The 22,782-nt window shown below is 39.1% G+C and overlaps 1 protein-coding gene across 1 annotated transcript in view; it reads right to left on the reverse strand.

Annotated features, from left to right (window-relative positions):
- Positions 1-22,782, reverse strand: part of arap2 (ArfGAP with RhoGAP domain, ankyrin repeat and PH domain 2) — a gene marked incomplete at both ends in the record, with an annotated part of 129,342 nt that overhangs the window by 19,463 nt on the left and 87,097 nt on the right. The window contains 8 exons of the mRNA XM_083905708.1: positions 2,840-2,987; positions 4,170-4,275; positions 4,659-4,871; positions 5,376-5,539; positions 6,064-6,127; positions 12,998-13,196; positions 15,075-15,177; positions 19,415-19,559. Coding sequence (XP_083761834.1) covers positions 2,840-2,987; positions 4,170-4,275; positions 4,659-4,871; positions 5,376-5,539; positions 6,064-6,127; positions 12,998-13,196; positions 15,075-15,177; positions 19,415-19,559 — 1,142 coding nt within the window. The remainder of the gene's footprint in view (positions 1-2,839; positions 2,988-4,169; positions 4,276-4,658; positions 4,872-5,375; positions 5,540-6,063; positions 6,128-12,997; positions 13,197-15,074; positions 15,178-19,414; positions 19,560-22,782) is intronic.

The following is a 22,782-nucleotide window of genomic DNA, read 5'->3' on the forward strand; positions in this document are numbered from 1 at the left end:
ACAGCAGCAGCACAGGGACGGGCAGGGTTTATCAAACTGCTGATCGACCGGGTTTTTGGAGGAGTAGAAAACCTTTTGTGGGCACTACTTCGTGTACTCCAACCCGTTTGCAGCCATCTCTCGTTGTCTGTTACGTCTGTTTTGACATGAAACAAATCACTTCCTGTGTGCAGCGCGGCAATCTCGGCAAGTGACCGTGATCGCATACTCAGATCAAGCTCAACACTGACTTGTGTGGCGCTTCATCAGCGTCGTGTGAACTCATCAGACTTTTGCTTTTTTTAAAGTAACACACAGGCCCTTCAAACTCATTTTTGAAAGAAAAAATCCGCTGAGTGCTTGACATCAGGTTCTCAAAAAACTGTGGCAAAAAGACATACTGCATTCCATTTTTTTTTTTTTTTTCCATATCATTATGACTTTCAGAGAACAACTTGCTTTGTGAGTTAGACGACTGGCAGAGAAGATTGGGGGGAAGAAGAAAAAAAAAATCCCAACAAACTCCTTGTGTGTGTTTAGGCCTGATAATGGGTCCTGTCAACAGCATCCAGCACAGAACTAGCCCTTTAATTAGCGAGACGTCTCACTCGTTTCGTGCCCCAGCGTGCATATTCGCTGCTATTGGGCTTATGATTGGTAGAGCTTAATGGCTATTTGTCATGCGAACGATGGCGCCCAGAAACGATTTCGAAGAGAAAATGCACCTCCTTTGACATCGGAACAAGTGGGATCATCCAGGCGTTCCACTGGGAATTAGTGTCTTCTCGGTAAGAGAAGCCAGGCAGCTCTCCAATGGTAGCATTGATCCCCCCCCCGCCCATCCCCACATCCGGAAAGTCAAGCCAATTGTGGAGATTTGGCAAAAGCAGTTTGGCTCCTCTGATGGGGAAGTATAGGAGTCTGAATACAATCATCCTTGCAATTTGTGTAAGGAAGTATGTATTCCTATAGTGGGAGCTGAAGAAGATATTTCACATATAGTAATGCATCATAAGGAACGTAAAGGCTAACATTACAAACACACTGGCGTGGCTGATGGTCACAAAACAGCTAGCTACTCCAATGGGGGTCGTACCTATGTTCCCCGGGTCCTATGTTCCACGTTTTTTCCCAAAAAAGGTCCACTTTGTATGTGACAGGGGAACATAGGACCCTTTTTTGGAAAAAGGGTAGGGTTAGGATTAGGGTTAGAGAAAGGGTCCTATGTCCCCCGGTCACATACAAAGCGGGGAACATAGGAGCCCGGGAACATAGGAGCCGGGGAACATAGGAGCCGGGGGAACATAGGACCCGGGGAACATAGGACCCGGGGAACATAGGACCCGGGGAACATAGGTACGGTCCCCTCCAATGCTAATCGAAAATTTTAAAAATTGAGTTGTGCCTATAAAGGGTTGCACAGTGTTTGTATTATGTTAGCCCTACGCTAATGCTAATCGTCGCCTAGCCTAGCTTACCTTTGGAAACAGGTTCGCCAAGTTAGCCTCAAAACAGTAGCATGCTAATGCTAAATAAACCGGTCCGTGAGATATGCCCGTCACAGACAGAAACACACACAGACAAGATCAATGACTGGATACATCTTCAGATAAAAAAAATTAGATTCAATGTACAATCCCATGACTACAATTTTATATAAAGAGAGAAATCTTATGGAATACTACCAAAAAGTACTACAGTAATTGATGACTGTAAATAAACTATGGATGAAAATACATCAATAATACACTACAGCTGGATATTTCCCATGACCTCAAAATAAGATGCTTATCACAAAACGATATTGTGATACACAATGGGTTTGAAAAATGACAATATTAATATTTAACAGCAAGGGCGATGAAACAACTGACCTCTACTGCCACTCACAGGCTTTATTCCACACTGCCACTGAGGTGATGTTAATGTCAGAGCGTATATCAACTCGGTAACATCTGAATCAATACACGTGCTAGTAAGGTTTTTTTTTTTAGCACAGTTCTATAATGTACTAGACTTTTTTTGTGATTTTTCAGCTTCTTAAATGTTAATATTGTCTGGTTTCTTTGCGCCATACAAATAAGAAATCATGAAAACTGAATCATTTTGGTTTGTGAACAAAACGAGACATTGGAGAACATTGTCATTTCCAGGTTTGACAAACACCGATCAATATTTTTCAACATTTTCTGACATTTTATGGCCCGAACGATTCCTCCACTAGTCGAGAACATAATAGACAGATGAATCGATTTTGAAAGTGATCGTTAGTTGCAGCCCTTATTCAGTTAATTTTCGATTGGGCTATCTAAAAATGGAAAAATGGGGAAATGAAGCCTAATGGATGAATGGATGGCCAGGTTGCTTCTACTGCTGTAACACATCTAGGTTCAACATGTTGTGCATTCAAAGACATCCTTCTGCACACCTTGGTTGTAACAAGGTTACTTGAGTTACTGTGACCTTTCTATCATTTTGAACCAGTCTGACCATTCTCCTCTGACCTCTGCCATTAATAAAGCATGTTTTGCTCACAGGATATTTTCTCTTTTTCCAACCATTTTCTGTAAACCCTGGAGATGGCTGTGCATACAAATCCCACTACAGTTTCTGAAATACTCACACCAACCGGTCTGGCACTGATAATCATGTCACATAAAAGTCACTTGAATCCCCTTTCTTCCTCATTCTGACGCTCAATTAACTTCTGAGTTAAACCCGAAGTAAAATACGTCTATATAATAACAATAGATGTCTTAATGTCTGACTGATTGACTATTGTCCCCCAATCAGTTTGTCTGCTCTTGCAGCAATGTCCCATTGTACAGAAAGAAAACAGACACTTGCGGCTTTCACTTACATTGAATAGTGGAATGTAGTTGTTGATGAGGTCATGGACCACACTTATTTCCTGTGGGGTTTTTCCCTGAGTCTGGAACAAGCACGGGGAAAAGACAGATGCCAGCTTTTCACTTGGCATGTGGTTGAGGTGGGAACACTGCTGAATCCTGAAGCATAGGGTAAAAAAAACACATATAAGAAGATGGATTGTACAGTATTTGAGCATATGGATGATTGCTTTTCTTTGACATTACTATTACATATGGTAATAGTATAGTAATCATTATTTACTAATCACCTATTTAAGGTTATAATAAATGAAAATGTATGTTGGGTATAAGGAAAGATACAATTCAACTGTATAATATGGTATTTACTTTTCATTCACAAATATCTGTCATTTGACGGTATTACACTGATGGTAGCCTATGGTTGTTGTCATTTCCAAGCTCGATATTACTTAAGAATAACATAATATTATAGTGTCATTATTATTATTATTTTACGCAGAACTATTTGCATTCTTATTTCCAAGGTGGGAAGTGCATTACAAATAACATGATATTACCACAGTATTACCTCCCTATTATTTACCACATGTTGGTAATGAACTGTAAAGTAAAAATAAATAAATAAATTGAACCACTTGTGTTATGGATTTGGCTGTGTGCTTGCTTGTTGCAAGGGATTTTAATAATAAGCTACTCGAGTAAGTCCAATTTCATTTATCAGAGCATTAAAAAAATAACAATTGCAAGTGGTGGGGCACGTAGGTCACTTTAAAAACAGGCAGGGCTAATCTGCAACTGACAAACAACAACCCTAGGGCATCTCAGGGCACATGACGCAGTTTTGGCAGATTTAGAATAGCACAACGTTTAGGTGTTGTGTATAAATAAAGCAATCCATCAGGTGCGTCACATTGCTGCAAAAGTGCCCAGTGGCAACACGGATTAGTTTGATTTTTGGACCAAAAACAGGGACCAGTGCTGGTTACAGAAGGTACAAGAGGTTAAAAACGGTACAGAAATAATAGACAGTGAGGGTGAATTAAAAGCTAGATACAGTAAAAAGTAAATATAGAAAAAGGGTACAGCAAATTTAGAGACAGACAGTATAAATCGATCAAATTGGAAAGCTATACAAAAGGCCAGTGCATGTAAATTCAACGTACATTTTACTGTACAATAAAGGACTGGTCATATAGCAGTCAGGGATTTAAATTCTTGTGTTGCCCAGTTATATATAAATATTCAAATCCAGTATAATGCTGTAAACATGCTTTACAACAAGCTTTAAATGTACGCGTGTGTGTGTTTGTGTGTGCGTGCGTGTGTGTGTGTGTGTACCTGTACAGATGTTGCAGGAGAGCATCAAGCGTCGACCTGTTGACCTTGGGCAAACTCTCTATGAAAGTGGAGTACTTCTTCACTCTCCGTCCCTCATCCTTCTCATCTGCAAAAAAAAACACACAGACAAATAATAACAATTATTGTTCCATTCATGTGGATTATTATAGACAATTTATACTACTATTACTTTTTACAAATGATCTTTGATTGAACCCTATGACTCAAAGTCCAAATGCTATTTTCTGCCTTTTCAAAAAATAAGGGAAGGGTTTAATCTGATCTTTTCTTCAAATTATCTTTTTATTACACAAAAATAACAACAAAATCATTATGACGGCACAAAAGATCATGGGTCATATTTTATCACTCCTGCCTTTTGCCCTATGTCAAGTGGAATTGGGCCACATCATTCCTAAGTGTGTGGCTGTGAATGGCTGTAACATTAGCACCTGTCAATTCCCACCAGCTGTTTCCACCCTAATTTACCTAGAGCTGACACCCAGTACGGATAGAGCTCCTTGGTGAGCAGCGCGTCCTCCGCTTGGGATAAGAAATTCTTCACGGTGTCAGTCACGTCCTCCACCTGGTGCTCCTTCTTCCTCAGCTTCACATCCCGGGCATTGTGGATGAACTCCTGCAGGAGAAGTGCAGCTCTCGCAGGGTCCCCGGGCTTCTGGTAGACTCCCTCTTTACACAATCCTAGTTGGATATATATAAAAAAAAGAGGAAAGTTAATGCATATGCATCATTCAACTTCCTGTAATTTGTACCATCTGCGAGAGCAAATGGTAATATGTGGATTTCTATACGAGTAAATAAATAGAGGGCAATAACCTACCAGATACAAAGTCTGATTTGTGGATATTGACAGTGTTATATAAGCATAACTGAATCGGAATTGTGTGTAGAATAAAATGCCTGGTGCAAGGTACATTAGCTTCCTATGCCACTGTGAAGCTACATTCATATTTTAGCATTTTATATTCAGTGACAAGTACAACTTCTATTCTTCTCGGATGTAGAGACATAATGTAACAGCACAGTGCTCGACAACATTAGAAGACGGAATGAAATTCTCATAATGACGCATGCAGCAGTGGATGAATAAGTTCCTCGGGGGGGAAATCATAATAAAACTCCTGCAGAACTTTTTTTATTTTTTTTTATTGAAACTTTTCTCTCCATAAATTGAAGGCAACTCACCATACTGAGTGACAAAAGCGAGGCAACTGTCGACGATAATAGGGACTCCATTTTTAGTCAGCTGTTGGTCACTGAGGGCCTTGCCATCTGTGCCAGCAGCCAGTGTGATAGCGGAGTGCCACAGTGCAAAGTCTGTCTTGTTAAAGCCATGGATGTAAACTGTTCTGTTAAAAAAAAAAAGAGAGAAAAGAAAGAAAGAAGGAGAGGTGGCATTTTGAATGAAAACTTTAATGACATTTTTCCTACAGCAGGGATTGTTCATATATTTGGCCAAGCACAGGCGAGACATTACATAAACAGCCAACAAGATTAAAGGAATCCAAAAGTACCTCGGCAGAACACGTCTATCTATCAACAACCGCCGCCGTCCCAAGAGGTTTCGACGAAAACACACAAACGAAAAGGCAATTAACTCGGTAAGCATTAAGTCCTGTTGCATTACAGTGAAAAGCAGCCTAAAACTGTCAGCTTGTGCAAGGGCTGCAGTATGTTAGGTGCCGCGTCTCACCTCTTCTTTCTAACTAAAACAGGCAGTCTAGCGTGAGTTTAATTACCCTGAATGGTTACAGTAGGTAAAGGGCATTATGGACTAACAAGACAAAGGCAGAATCAAAGCGAAACAGTGCTGCATAATGCGTCGACTTTGCTGTATCGCAAAATGTGTTGCCAATTAGCACATCTCACATACCTTCCACCCTCCACCATCAGCAGGACCTGGATCTTATCCTCGCCCTCGCTGTGCGTGGAGACAGCTGAGGGAAAAGGGCAAAGAGCTGGAGTGAATGCAGGGTTCGCGTTACGTACGTTAATGCACCGCCACGTGTCGGGAACACTTAAGATTTGACATTTGGAGTTATTCAATCGCTGTCAAAAGCTGAGAACACTTAAGAGCCCTCGCTGTGAAACTGGGAAGTTGACATATATATTACCTGTCACTGAAAGATCTCTGTTCTCTTATGCATTCTTGTTGCATGGCAATCACAGCAAATAATCATCACAGCTATGCTGTATTTCCTGAATTCTGATTTTGTGTTGTTTAAACAGGAGAGGAAAGGTAGACTGCAAACACGAGTAAAGCTTTTACATAGAGCTGGTTTAAATACACCAATAAACAGAGTCGTATTTCAAACACTGAACATATTTGATTGATTCCGTCAGCCTTTTGAAATTGAAAGAACAGCGTAAGGATAGAGGGGAAAAACTGGGCGATGGGACTGGAAAGCTCCGCCATAATCTCTTCTGTAGGTTCAAACAGCTGCTGCCTGGATCACGGCAACAACTACACAAGATCACGCAAGAAAATATCTGTTTTGGCAACAACATCTGGCACTTTCATCAAATTCTCTCTCTCTGGCTGTGCTTGAATAAACCTAAATGAGCAGATGATTTTTGGAGATTGCTCGCTAAGTAAGTACCTGTGCAGTGTATGAATACGGAAGTCACGCTCAGGATTAAGAGTGGAATAACTTTTTTTGTGAAATATTCCCCAAATTAGGGTCAAATAAGTTTTTGGTATGCATTATACAAACAAAAAAAACACTTCTCATTCACATACATTATAATACTTTTCCACTTTATTTTAATAATTCATGTCCCAATCACCTCTGCATCCATTTCTTAAACTCACATTGATTGAAGAACCACTGGCAGAAAAAAAGAAATAATAACAATAATAATATTTGATGCCACAACAAACGAGACAAAAGAAACGGTGGGGAAAAAACATTAGACATAACTGTGGTAATTGTGGCTACAACAAAGCCTTTGTATTTTGTTTTAAAAAGCAAAACAATTCATTCCCAGGAGTCTGTGTTAATAAATAATTAGTTTTTTTTAAATTCTCAGGCAGATTTTCAAGGGCACAGTCTTTTATTGTGATAGAACACAACACATGAAAACAAAACAAAAAAAAAAGTGGAGGACTTCAGAGATTTAAACTGACATGAGAATGGGTTTACTAATTGTGTTATCAGGTAAGAACAAATCACTTCCCGTCGTTATTTGAACAACGGCACACATCAATCCTCTTTTATCCATCACGCAGCTCAGTGGGGTTCTCTTTTAAAAACTTAATGTGCTTGTGTGACAAAGGACAAAGTTGTCAGTCTTGATCTCTGAATAATTTGTACCAGGCATTGTTTAAAACTTTTTTTTTCTCTCTCCCTCTAAAACTATGAGGAATTATTTTGTATTTAATTTTTCCTGACAAGGAAGGGAATCTTGAGATGATGCGACACAAAACTCTGATTACCGATTAACTAAAACGTATACAACATTACACCGGGGGATGGAAAACGAGGCACTAAAAAGTAGTTGATGATGAAATGATGACACGACACTGTTTACAGTGCAAGCTGAGCTATGGCAATATCAATCACTACCAGAGATGAGCCAATACATTATTATACAAATTATACATAAATGCTTCACTAAGCACAGACTGTGAAAATGAAGGCTTTTTAGATCTTCTCCATTGGAGCAGAGTATTCGTGATACAGTTGGACCATTAAGTAAAATAAATGTTTCTGCCAATCATTGACCCCTCCCAGGGCCTAAAAAGAATAATTATCAAATTCTCCTTGAAATGTATTTTATGGAAATGATTGTAGTTTTTTTTATTTTCTTCAATAAAAAAAGTGGAGTTGCGTAAACATAATGGCCTTTAAAGGGTTAAAATATCAAATATATTATTAATATGTGATATGTATATGTCAGGCTGAAGTAGCTTTAAAAGACTGACAACTTAAACTGGAACAAATATTAATATACAGTGTTTTTTTATAGCAGTTTTTGGGAAGGTGGTCTTTTTCTGCCACAAGGAACAAATTAGGGACTTTTTTTGAAAAATCTGACAGTGCAAAAAAATTATAGTGCAAAAAAATATTTTTTTCTGCTAATCATTGACCCATTTCAAGGCCCATTAGTAAGTATAATCAAATTCCCCTTGAAATATATTTTATGGAAGTTATTGTAGTTTTGTTTTCACAAACAGTGTAGTTGTGAAAACATACTGGCCTTTAAAGGGTTAAAATTTCTAAAATATAATTAATATTTTGATATGTATATTTCTGAAGTAGCTTCAAAATATTATATTATATTATATTATATCATATTATTAAATAACCAACTGGTAGACACTCAGGTGTTATGTTACCGTTATCAGTGAAGTGGCGTTAAATCAAAACTAGCACCAGTGAATATGTTATTTGAATGTGGTAAGAAAGTGTATAATGTGAAAAACATTATAGGAACAAGGATAGTTTCTGTTGTTGACGCTTCAGAAAATGTGAGAAAAAATATATAGTTAAAATCAACCTTTTTTTTTTTTTTAAATTGACAACCAAATATGCCCAAAAGCTAATTTTCAAGATGTGTATCTTCATTTATCTTCATGATTAGTTTTCACCCGCCTCCATTTTGCCACTGCCTTAAGAGAAATCCATGGAGAAAATTGCACTGAATGAGCTCAGCGTTAATGTGCTAATCTTGTTTGAAAACCCTTTAATTTTGGAAAAGTTCTGGGCGGGGAGGCTGATTCATGCAGTGTGACAGGTTAATAATCATTCAACTGTGTGTGTGTGTCATTTCGCACTCATTTTACTTTAGTGCTGGTTAATTGTGCAGCAGACATCTTAACAAGTAACATTACAACAACAACAAAAAGGAACAATCATCTCTGCAGCTACATTGTTAGGAAGTCATTTTGAGAGTGAGGCACTCTATTATTTTGTTCTGACTCATCATGTTTAGGTTTTTGATAAAAACAAAAAAAAAGAACATATAAAAAAGACAGAAAATGTTATATTGTATATTTGACCAAGATGGATACAAAGTTTTGAACTGCTGTTCATAAAGTCTGTAAAAATTGTCCTATTGTACATTTGGAAAAGAGCACAATGTAAAGAATTTCTTTCAAATTCAGTAAGAAAACCCTTCAAAAGCTCTTTTTTATATATATATATATATATATTTTTGAAATGATAACGACTCCAGTAGCTTGAGGCTAAAAGACCCGGAACAGACTGCACTTGTTATGAACTCCTGATGCATGTAGGAAATGTGTAGCGATTTTAATTGAAAAGTGTATTTATTTAATCCCTCAGTGCTGCACAGGGCCACCTTTCTTGTGGCAGTGTCACTATTAGAGGAAATAACAGTTAATCCCATGTCACAGACTGTGATTCCTCAAAGAGTCCTTTCATTGCTCCAAAACCTACCATCCCGCCCGACAAAACACAACCCCTTCTGGCGCTAAGGGCTCCCTGGCTGTGACAAATATGCTTTGAGAGACCCGGGAATAAAAAAAAAAAAAAAGAACACTGCAACAGTAGTGTTTTATCTTTAGATAGTAGATGGGACAGCACGTTACGTAATTTGATGCACTGATTCTTCACAGCCCTCTGTTCGCTCACCAAAGTGGCACAGTCGATTGAAGCATCAGCTCCTCAAATACCTGTGAACTTTTGAGCCCCATTCCTCCAAAGGCGAAGTGGTTTAGAGAATGATAGACAGATGAAACTTAAGTCAAAAAAATGGATTTAAACAGAGGGCCATGTTAAAAAAAAAAAAACAAAACAAGAAAAAAAAGGTTAGGAGATGTTTGTGAGAGAGCTCTACTCACACTGCTGTAACATGACTGTAGATACAGTGAAACTGCAGCGGGTCAGAGTATATGAGCTGAGGAGGTGGTCTCTAATGAATCTTGAGGACGGATTGTGTCAAGAATGTGGACACATGCATCCTCTAACCACTTCAGAATGTGCGTTTTGTGATCAGATCTAAGGACGCAGTCAGGACAGATTAGGAAACCTGTACTTACTGTTATGGTGAATGTGATCGTATCACTCAGGACAGAAGTTCTTCTTTTTTTTTTCTTCCACTAAAATAGAAAGGTTTTCTACGGAGCCCCCGAAGTGACATGAGAAAAAAAAGAAGTCATATTTTTTGGGAAAGTCAAGAGCTCGACTTTGCAAAAAATATGAAAAAAAAAAAAAAAAAAAAATGTCATATTTTTTGGAAACTTCAGTTTCTTTTGACTGCCAGCCGCTCAAACATTTTCAATTGCACCATGTTCAGGGCTTCTTTGGTTCAGCACTATGGACAGTGGTGAGAGAAACTCGAGATTTCCCCCAAGATTCGAGATTCGAGATTTCTCATGTCACTTTGGGGGCTCAGTAGTTTTCTTATACTGCTAGAAAAAAAGGAATTGACACCATTCCAATTTTTCAGTCATGTTCAACCTCACATATGGAGCAGAAACACGTGGTAAAGCGGGGCTTTTCATTTACTTAACAATGCTGACCTCATATTAACAGGTCTTCTCACATGCATGCCTCTGGCAAATTTTCACTCTCTCACAGTCCTCCCCAAAGCACCAGTCCAGTCCCTTACTTTTTCCAACATCATTAAATAATAAACTGGAAGTTATGGCAAAGGCAGAGCCTGCATACTTACTCCACGCAACAAAGACTTTATTGAGGACAACATTTTGATTTGGTGCAGATCTTCCTCGGGTCAGAATCAAATCCTTGGCCTCAATCAAGTTTTTGTGGGTGAGTGAGTGTGCAGGCTCTATTTCATGTTGCCTTTCTGCACCTTCAAGGAAAACGGACCATGTGCGTATAATCTCCACATCGCCATTATGTTTTAAAAGGCCAGAAATTATACCACTCACCCCCCTCTCCTCTCTGTCATAAACAGACATGGCCACATTGTGCTGTAGGAGTTTAAAATCTGATTAATTGTAAAATAAAAGCTCCTTTGTGGCTATTTGAGAAGGGATAGTTTGCTCATTTAAACTCAAATAAATGGATAGATTTGAATACATTTAATAGGTTTCTTTTATGAAGAAGTTCATAGGAAAAGGTCTGAAAGAAAATCTCATCTCATTGGACTTGGCAGATCAATAGATTTCCTCTACAAGTACCACATTTTACGAAAAAACATTCTCTTGAGTATTGCAAACAAATATATGCATGTGTCTCTTCTTATTTTATGTTTTTCTATGTCTGTAATTTTGATAGGTTGTGTATGGGTTGCTGCCACGGATGAAATAAATCTGTGACGAGTGAAAAACTATGAGAAGTGTCTCTAGATTTTTCTTTTTCTTTATACAAACAGACTTTGGACAGAATCATCTGTCAAGAATTAAAACATTAACGCCGTCACAGACGCATCGTGATGAGGAAGGAGAAACAATCAGAGAAAAACCTTTCAACGCCTCCTGAGAGCCAGACAGGAGCGTCTGCGAGTACACCGCTGATAACGAAAAAGACAAATTAGCTCCTCTTGCAAACATATTTGAGCAAGTGCCACAAATGTGGGATTTGTGTTGTGTTTTAATGGAAGAGTTTTTCTTAATGTTTTTACTGATAATTATGAAAAGGATGGCTTCGTGGAGGCGGACTGTGTTATCTTTGGACGGAAAGTATATCAAGGAAATTTTTCCAACAAGACTTTAAAGTGTTTCTGTTTTTAAAACTTTATATCCAAGCCAATACAGAAAAGTTCATTAAATAAAATTTAATTTTCACACCCTTTCTACACCATTGGGCTCTCAATACTTCACTGATATACAGTAATATAAATGAGCAATAGGGCTGCACAATTATTCGATGTCAATTACCTACCTGGGTCTATTCGTTTCTTATTTCAAATATTTATCTATTTAATCACAGTCAGATTTTATGTGATAACTGTGAAGAATTTACAAAAGAAATGACTAATACATCACTCACACATACATGCAAACTGTTCTGCAAATATTCCTCTCAGATCGCCCTAAGACTTTGGATATGGGTTGAGCCTGATGGTGTGCATCCTTTATTTTCAAATTTTTTGGAGGAATTTTAATTTTCGCTGAATTATCATGCTGCACTTTCGCTGATGTATCACGCTACACCAGGCAGGCAGCGGCTCATCAGCAGTAGCTGCGCTGTCTGAAGTAAGGAAGTGGGAGTGAAAAGGCTGTCCTCATGATGGGAACATGGTGTTATACTGTAACGACGAGGTGTCTATTCACCAATATGTGAGCACATATTTATTTTGCATTAGCATGCTTATACTTTGCAGCTAACTTGGGGAACCTGTTTCCAAAGGTAAGCTAGCGAGGCTACGATTAGCATTTGCGTAGGGCTAACATAATGTGTGCTCATTAAGCACAACGCAATTTTTTATTATTATTTTTCGATTAGCATTAGCGTAGCTAGCTGTTGTGACAGTGTGACAGTCACAAAACAGCTAGCTAGCTTCTTCAGTTCCAAATATAGGAATACATACAGGCACTGCACTAATATGCTTTAAATTGCAGATTGAATTGATTGAATTGAAAACAATGCAACAGAAATGACATTTCAACATTTTACCAACATACTGTTTGTAAGTTTATATTTGTAGTCTATACATTTTAACTTAAATTTGACTCTAGTTTTCTTAAAATTATATATTTCTGACACTGTTAAGTTATATGTATTTTTCTACAATTTCCCTTTACTTTTTTGTGACTAGGGAGACGTGCAAAGTAAGAATTTCATTGTGCAGCATGACGTCTGTCTTAACTGAACATATGACAATAAGCATCTTGAATCTTGAATACTTTGGGACTTAAAAAGCAATGTTCTTACTGAGCTCCTGCAGCTGTTTGAGTTGAAGAACCTCCTCTTCTTCCTCTTCTTCTCCTGAAGTGAAGTGCAGGGCAGAACCTTCCAGCATGAACCAGCCTGTCCTCCAGTGGTACAGGTCATGGCCCTCTTTGTACTGGAGTCTGCCAATGAGCTCACTGTCTCTCTGCACCAGGCCCTCAACTTTAGATGGAACGAAGCACTGCAAGTCAGACGTAGATACTATTAACACAGCAAAACACACATTGAAAACTTACCTAATTATCAGTATGAAACTTTATTTTTCCTTTATTCATTTTTTTTTTTTTAACTATAGAACGTTGTCTCGGAACGACAGAAAAACATAACAGGTGCAGGTGTCCTCTCAGAGGTATAACCCTTTGCACAGTGTTTGGTCCTGGTCTGACTTGTTTTCCAAGCACACATCCCTCCCTGCTGCTCAGCTGTCTGGCTATTGTTCTGTGACTCAAATTGAAATACGGAGGTGTGGAAAGGGCTACAGTGCAGATGGGAGAGACATAAGGACTAACGCTGCTACACCTCCTACTATCTGTGACTGGGTTGCCTAGGATTACGGAGATAAAAAAAAAAGGGGAATTGGGGACATATATTTATGTTGGGTGGCATAACAACATCCTGTCAGCATGTGGGAGAAGAGATAGCAAGACCACTTGTCTCATTGACAAAAAAAAGCAGTGGGGCTCACTGAGGACAACTCTCTGTGTTGCACAGTAGCAGAGAGAATGTAAAAGTATAAGTTAGATGTGTTGTAGTTGAGCATAAGTAACTGTAGAGCAAAGTAGAAAAAAAAAAACTTGTAGAAGGAAACAAGGGTAGAAAGCGTGTCAATAAGTGTGTGCGCGAGATGCAAATAGCTCATTCCCACAGGTCAGAAAACTTGTTTAAATGATTCAAAACCTGGATATCAATTTGAAATGACATGATGGGGGGGCGGGGGTCAAACTTCAACCCGATAAATGTGTTCTAGTCCAAAATATACAGCCCGGAAAGTGCATCAGATTGTTTGAAGTAATTATCAAGTTGAGCTGTGAGCACAGCATGGCCTCTTTGTTCTTCAGAAGTCAATTTTCAACAAATTAAGCCGCTAGCTCAGGTGATAGCTCTATCTGGTTTTGGCAGCTAACCTGTTATGGTATAGTGTCAGCTCTCCAGGGTATACCCCACCTTTTTCCCTAAGTCAACTGGGATTGGGACCTTGATGGGGAGGATAAAGTGGTAGATGATGGATAGATGCATGGGTATATACATGTATGTCTGTAGGTATTACTAAATCATTACACATTAAATTATGAAAATCCTCAATAAATTAAACATACCAGAAGTTGTTTGCAATGTTCACAATATCTATTTTATGAGTTACATATTAAATCAATAACAAATAACTAAAAACTGGACTTCACATTTTACCAGCTTGTATATTTAGATTATGCTTAACATTTCCAACAATGATTCAAACTTCAAAGACGAAGTCCATTTTATTTGGTCTCCTGTTAATATGAACACAAATGCGGCAAGAAATCGGTGAATATAACTAAACATTGTGATTTTTTTGTTTTCATTAACAATTTTAGTAGATATTGTTGCCGTTTCTTCTCTCGGCTTCTCTCTTTAGGGGTCGCCACAGCAGATCATCTGCCTGATAGACAGTGTTCTTGTTTAACAATAGAAATACAAACTCTTTGACACTAGAAACTAACAACAGACTCTCACAAAAATGGGAGAACATCACATTGTGCACACTGAGAGATGATTATTCCTGGGTCATAATAATGAATTGGGCAGATAACCAGAGTACCAGCATCTTGTGAGAAGTGCTGGCACACACACATAAAAGTGATAGTCAAAATAGTCAAATTAAGTCTGTACTGCTGAACATCTTTATTTTGGTAACGATGCAACGTGCTGCATCATTTCCAGCGCAATGCTATGACATGCATTCATCGTTCAGCCACATATACACTAACAGTTATTTACTGTTTTCGGCAGATTTGTTAGGTCACAAAGGTTCACACACGTGACGCAGTAATGAAAAGGGTTCACAAATCCTGGCTTATTTTACCTTTATGAGTGCCTGGATCCAGTCGTGCTGCGTTTCCTGCGTTTCAGCTCCGACAATCAAAACTCGCTCGGTCAGCAGGTACAGTTCCATGGTGAACACGGCCCTGTCAAAGACAGCAAAATATAAACACACCGTGTTTGACATCTGCTTACACACAAAAGAAAACAACTCTTGCAACTCTTACAGTTTGTCACTTAATATTGCTCTCGATAATTTTGAGTTCCAAGCTTTGATGGGAACTATTGGTAAAAAGTTGAAGCTGAATGCTTAATTAATAATAATGATGACAATGGAAACAATGTATATCTTCGACTGTTTATCCTTGCCTAACATTATTAAAGTTAACAATTTGGTGTGGTTATACGCAATCAAGTTTTAAATCCATAACACATCAATGCTTCAGTGAAACTTGATTTTGAAATCCAATTCCAAGTCACATTGCAATATGTGTCGTAAAAACTGATTCTTTGAATCATTCAACCCTAGTAACAACTGCAAATTGTGTAAATAAATGTACTTTGTTTGACATGAAATAGTTCAGCGAGGCAGACACAAATTGCAAATAATTAATTGACTCCGTCAGAGGCATTGACCCTCGTGGTCTACAGATCGCATGTAAGCATCATAGGTTATATACGCATCACATGCATAATACTTCAAAAGATCATATATCCACTCGGCTAGATTCACACGCTAGCTACGCACACACACAGACACACACTTGCAGACCAAACACTTCCTGTCAGAAGCAAAAAGGCAACTATTAATCTTCGGTGACCTGTCGCCTCGGAATCCTGAATCTCTCTCTCTCTATGATTCAGTCTGTGTCTCTCTCTCTCTCTCAGTGAAGGTATCGAGGTCAGAGTATCAGTATCCTAATGGTTTGAACACAATGCCGTGCTGTAGCTCCTTTTTCCATCAGTACGCAACAGCGGCGGAGGCTCCGACTGCCTCGACGAGGGGTGCCGAAGGTGGTGTCTGAGCAGAGGTCACGGAAGCGCAGAGTAGCTCTTTCCTCATGTATGTCAGGGGAACAATGGAGACATGGGTGTTTGTGGGTGTTTGTGTGCCCTTCCGCGTGACCCACACCTCACTTTCTCCTCGCAGGCAGGTGTGGAGGCGCTTGTTAGAGGAAATTCCCGCAGGGAGAGAGCAAAGGGAGGTAAGCAGCGAGTGGGGGGGGGGAAGGCAGCAATGAGCTGGAGCAAACGGAAAAGGACAGGAGGAGAAGACAAGAGGGATAAAAGATGTATTATGATCGCCCCAGAGGGACATGGTGGCTGGAGGGAGGAATGAGTGAGAAAGAGTGCTATGAAGACGTCAGGAAAAAGTTAAAGGTGTTTCAATTTAGAGCTTGTGATGAGAGAAAGAACACATTTTTTGAAGTCATTTCTAATGTGAGAAATATGCAGTTTACCCCCCCCAAAAAAAGATTAAATCCGGCTTTGTATACATGCTCCTCACAAGCTCCATTTTCCTCGAATTGCTTTACTTGTTTTTGTTCAAATCAACACAAATTACGAGGGAAAACACCTTCTTGTTGCCTCCTGCATCTGTCATAGCAACTAAATGTTTTAATTTGTAGGTTGGAAGCAAGTCGAGGCAGCCCATACCTGGACACAAAAAAATAACATATCAAGCGATATCAAGCAAAGGAACATATTACAGACTGTATATAAAACAGTAGACATTGTCTTCTGCAAAGTTAACATTTTAACTGACATCATGTTCTATCAAAGATCTTAAACTTGTCCATTAACTCCTCAGGAAAAGTGCCACATAACAAGGAGCAAAGGCCTTCAATAGTAAATAAATAAATCAACACACTTTTTACTACATTATTTTACCTATATTATTTGAATATTAGCGGAAAGAAATGAAAACAGAATAATTTTGGGTTAGGGTTTATTTAGGTGTGTCAGAAAATAACTTGTTTTCGAATAAAGTTTGAGAGAACTTGCAGACACTTCTTTTTTTGTGGAGGAGTGTTCTGCACAAGATTCACCTGTGGTTTCAACATGTATTGGAGTTATCTATAGTACTTTTAACCTTTCATTTTCTCCTCAAGGACTAGGTGTGCTCATAGAGAAAGTCTTAATTCCCCAGCACTTGAATAAATATTTAAAGTTAGCACCCAAACGTCTTGAAAAACCCTGCTATTTCTGTGCGAGTGTGTGTGAGGAGAGACAAACGTGGCGAGAAAGAGAGTGACAGAGAGAGTGAAATGCTGTGAAAAGCAGCAGTAGAGACAAAAAAAACAAAAAGTTGAAGAGGAAAAGAAGCAGAATGGTGCGTTTCCAAGGTTTTTAGTTGCCTTTGAAGGTCAGAATTGACTTCAAAACATTCTTGCAGACAGATGAGTCAGGAAAAGTCCCTGGAACTCTCAACTTATCACACACCAACATACTCACTGTCGAGTTAATTCCTTATAGGAGAGGGTCTGTAATATTCATACTACTTTGAGCAAACGTATGCATCGGGGGCCACATTATAATTCGCATTCCGCGCTTCTGCCATGGTGAAATTACCCAAATGCTGGTTTTAATGGAAGCGACACCTACGGCCTCCTGTCGAGTGGCGATAGGCTGCTGGTGGGAGTGTGTCATCTGCATACGTTAATATTCATGAGCAGCAGACAGTCAAAAGGTGAGGCGGATGCTGGGAATGCTGGGAGTTGCAGGAGTGAGGCAGAGTTAAATGTAGTGAAACACAATGGCAGTGCAGAGTACGGGTGGACATTTTGAGCTAAAATGCTAATCGAAAGTGACTGGGGGTATTAGAAACAAGCCATACAGCAGGAAACGCAAAAATATAACAAGATACTTGGACTGCGCAGTGAATTTCATCCTGGTATGTTGAGTTAAGAGGAGCAGCTTCAAGATGCATTCAAGAAACCTTGAAAATGTCATTAAACATGCAGAGCCCAAAGCACTTTTAAATGTGATCACAATAAGTTGCCTTAAAAGACATTTTACAAATCAAATGTCTGGTACAGAGTGTTTACATCAGTGACATATAATTTCTGGGGCGTGATGTCTTTAGCCAGGATATGCAGTGTGTGCAACAAATGGCACATGTCATCAGTTTCTAGAGATGGGGCACTCTGAATATCCCAATTGTAACCTATTATGTCGGTGTGTGTATGTGCCCACCTCATTAGAAAGGTCATCGAGGTCATATAGCTGGCCAGATGTGTTCCTGGTAGCTGAATAAATAAGATTTATAAAAAAAAAACAACAACAACAAAAAAAACATTGTTCCCTCTTCATAACATCTGCTGCTGTCATTAAGGACCTGGCTTATGCTTTAATCATAAGCCATTATCAGACTCCTCGCTAAGGAACAGGCGCACACACACACACACATACATATACACAAACACACACATATACAAAACACACATGCAGCGCAATCCAGTGGGAGCGGGTGAACAAGAAAGGACCCAGACATCTGGCTTCTTCTTTGACTGTTTTTTTATCACTTGCAGAAGAAATAAAGAAAAGTTTGTCTTCAGAGCAACTTCTTTGAAATGGATGATAATCTGAGGGAGGAGTGATTGAGTCGACGCGGGAGGCAGCGCTGTGTACAGTAAGCGGGAGGGAGGGAGAGCAGTTAAAGACACATCGCTCGCCTGCATCGCCGCTAAAGTAAACAGGGAATATAGCACCAATAAAGCCTTGATAGGCTCTGTTAAATTGAATAATGCTCAAGATCAAATTATGCTAATGGGACGTATGACAACAAAGGAAAAAACAACAGCAAAGAGTGTGTTTACTGTGCATATGTTTGTGTCTATAATTCAGGTTGAGGCTCAGTAATACGCGAATTAATATGAGCGGAACATCGTAATTTAGCCAAATACAAGGAAAATAAATCATTCAAAAACGTTTCGTGTTGGTTTATAATATGCATGTCTTTAAAGCAGGTTCAGCAATTACATATTAATTTTGATTTAGTGGAAAACATGCAAAATATGCATTCCAAATTGGTGTGTGTGTGTGTGTGTGTGTGTTTGAGAACTAATTTAAATGCTGTGTGCAAAAGAGTGCCCTAAAACATGGCTTAAAAGCTGTGCAGTTTGATTTATGTGTGAATTACCTTTCCGTGCAATGGATTTAAATGAATATTAAATGATATATTTTAATATTCAAACTCTAATAACCATAGCGAGTCTGATGGTGGTGATTTAAAAGAGGTTTAACTTTAATTTTACAATTCAATAATTAAACCATGTGATACCCATTGGCTGAGAGGAAGAAAACGCTTCCTTGAACACAAACTTTTTCAGATTATCCCTTGTATAACATAATTGTGCCACGTGTGAATGTTTTTGTCCATACCCAGCTCCGGTCATTGTTTCAGTGTTGTTTACAGCCATGGTAGCCACCGTGTTGACGTCCACTCTGCCGATGGCCGACGAGCTTCTCTCGTTCTCGTAGTAACTCAGGAAGCCGCCTTCCAAGGTGCACCAACGACGTGCCATGTCTGAAATGTACACATTTATTAGAAAAGGCAAAACAACATAACAAGCCATCAGTGTGTTGCAAACTATTACATACAAGATCTCAGTCAGTGTCACTGTGTTAAAGGGAAAAGACGGATCACAGGTGTTTTTGGTTGAGCCGATTTCACACTAAGGCCCCGTCCCAATACCTCTCCTAACCCTAAAGGTTTGCCATAACCCTAAATTTTGTGCGTTCTCGTGTAGGAGGGAGCAAGGTGGAGTGTGATTTTGCCCTTATAATCAACCCTCAAAATGTAGTGAGCTCTGATGCGGGCTTAAAACGTAGTGGAAGATAAAATTACCCAAGATGCTTTGCGAATTCAGCGAGCCGGCTAATTTATTTATTTCAATATGGCGGCCACATCTGCAGAGGAATATGTTGGTTTGATATACATCCAAAGGACTGTTGAGTTTTGAACACTAATGTCAGAAAATAACAGACGATTGTTGAGAGCAGCTAGCTAACTAGCTAGCTAGCGGCTATTTGCCGAGTGCTTCCAGAGAGTTTGCCCGTCATGTAGAGCTACATGACGGGCAAACTCTTTCGAAGCACTCGGCAAAGAGCTGCTAGCTAGCTAGCTAGCTCTGCTACATCTGGGTAGTTTTGTCAGTGTTTTGGATGTGTGTAACGGCGGTCACTCGAACACAAATACCCTTGACTTGTCAGATTTCAATCACATTCGTGATATAGCGTTTACGAGGACAGAAAAAAACGGCGTTCACGGCGACATTTTTCCTGAATGAAAATAGTAGCACGCTCCACCGGTAGAATTGTCAACATGTGACGTAAGTAAGCACGTTCGTTACGTTCACTACGCTAATTTGCATATAGTGTCCCAATTCCATAGCGAAGCCACTTCCCTCAATGAGGGGAATTTACGGTTGAGGGCACTCCAAACCAAATGGAAATTTTAAGGGGCAGAAATGGGATGGGGCCTTAGCATGCACTTAAGATCTCCCATGCATCTAGGCAGCAGAAATGGAAAACATATATATTTTGGAACTTTATCTAATGTCACAATTATATCACAAAATCACTTTCTGGAAGAACACAAACTCTATTTTTTCCCTGTACCAGATTTGGATTATTGCTTTGGGAACAAACACGTACACACTGATGGAATTTTCCAATTTCACAATCCACAATTCACCGTGGAATAAGGGAAGACAAAACGATATAAATAGAGCCTGCACTGGTGGTGCTTGGTCTGAAAACAATTCCAACGCTAACACAGCAAACAACTCTTCAGTCAGCGTTCACACATTTGAGGTATGTACGAAGTCGTGAGGCCCCTCTCAAGTTTCTTTGTGAAGACACTGCTAAGTCAAAAAACATGTAAATGTCGATTTTTTTTCTCAGACTCACCATCCGAGACATCTTGGGGGGAACTCTGAGGGTAACCAAAGAAAAATCTAAAAAAAAATTCTGTTGACATACAATGAATTGACCATACCTCAAATTCTCATTAATTAGAGGACGACTGAGTCATGAAAACAGCCTCATGCGGAGGAATTAAAAGTGATAAAAAAAACTGAAAAATACAGAGCAGATTTCAATCAACAAACACAATCTCAGCGGAGAAGCTTGGAAAAAACACACAGCATTGTCTTTCACGACTGTCTGACTGTACGATTTACATAGCCAATGAGCATGAAGTTCGTGAAAACATGCCTAATTTTGGATTTTCAAAGTCACCGTGCCATCTGCTTTTTTGTTCCGCAACAAACACCCACACAGCAACGGCCCACCGCCACCCACTCCCACCCCCTGTCGCTCCAACTCCAAAGTTTCCACTGTTTTCGTCTCATGAATATGCTAATTATGCATTCCTCTGCCAAATGTGTGATGTTTCTGAAGGAACAGATATAGTTTCAATAAAAAAAAAGCAAGTGTCTACAACTGGCTGTTAAAAGAAAAAAAAAGATGTGATAAGCATAGGAAGGGAGGATGTTAGATGTGCTCTTTTCACCTATGAATGACTGTTTCTGACTCTTTCTTTGTCTTTTGCTCTCTCAAAAAGAAAAGAACATCTGGACACGATCCTTTCATCAGTATTTCAACCACAAAATGACTAATACCGAGTTGCTTACTGTGTCATTTCAGAAAACTTTTGACCCCCTTCAAGAAAATAATTATTCAAGCGGCTGAAGAATCATCGGCCGCTATCTGAAACCAGCCCTCCATGAATCAGTGAATATGAGTGGTGTGTGTGTGGGAGAGAGAGTGAAAGAATGACTGTGTGGTATTTAAAGCCATTACCAATCCAAAGAAAAAAGATCCAAAAGAACACGTTGTTGTCTAGGTGACAGAAAAAAAAAGAAGAAGGAATGCACTTCTCTCCCGACGACAATGTGTCCCTGGATCGCAAAGGTTTTTACAGAAAATGTCATGTCCATCATTCCCATACCACCGGAGGATAGTTGCGTTCTTGTTATTTGTCACATTTTCCAGTAAATCAGTCTCCATTCCCTACATTCGACCTCTAATCTTGTAATAACTGAACAATTTCTGAGAGTCTCAGACAATCATCGTCTTAAGAGGGGCACTTGATTTCCTAATTGAAGTCAATTGCTATCATAAGCTGCTAGAAAGCCATAATGTCATTGATTATCCAAACCTCCTCCTTTATAATGGTTCCTGAAGAGGTTATTAGGGAATTATGTAACCCCACGTAATGGCAAATATAAACAGGTATGGCCTGGTGTAATGAACCTTAAGCAGGGAATGTGAGATACACAATAAATCAGACGATATTTATTTTAAATGTGTTCCTTTGCCTTTTCAAGTTGACATAAAAGCAATGCTCTATGTTTCACTTCCATTCAGATTTGATGACACCTGCTGACCTTGGTGATCCAGCATTTTTTTCTTCGAGAAGGCAGATGTTTTTTTTGTTTTAAAGGTACGGTGGTAGATCATTTTCAGGAGGACTTTTCAAGACATGGTTTTGGTGAGTTTGGTGTGGAAGAACTTGACTGGCCTGCACAGAGATCTGACCTCAACAACAATCCATCACCTTTGGGATGAACTGGACAATTTTTGTCTTCATAAATGCTCTACTGAATGTACGGGCACAAATTCCCAAATAAATACTTCTTCTTAAGGTAAGTCGTCCAAGGAGTGTGTAAGCTGTTATAGCTGCAAAATGGAGACCGACTACATATTAAATTACTGTATGTATCTGAACACATCAGACATTCATG

The sequence above is a fragment of the Microchirus variegatus genome (assembly GCF_963457635.1).
Source record: "Microchirus variegatus genome assembly, chromosome: 2".
NCBI lineage: Eukaryota > Metazoa > Chordata > Actinopteri > Pleuronectiformes > Soleidae > Microchirus > Microchirus variegatus.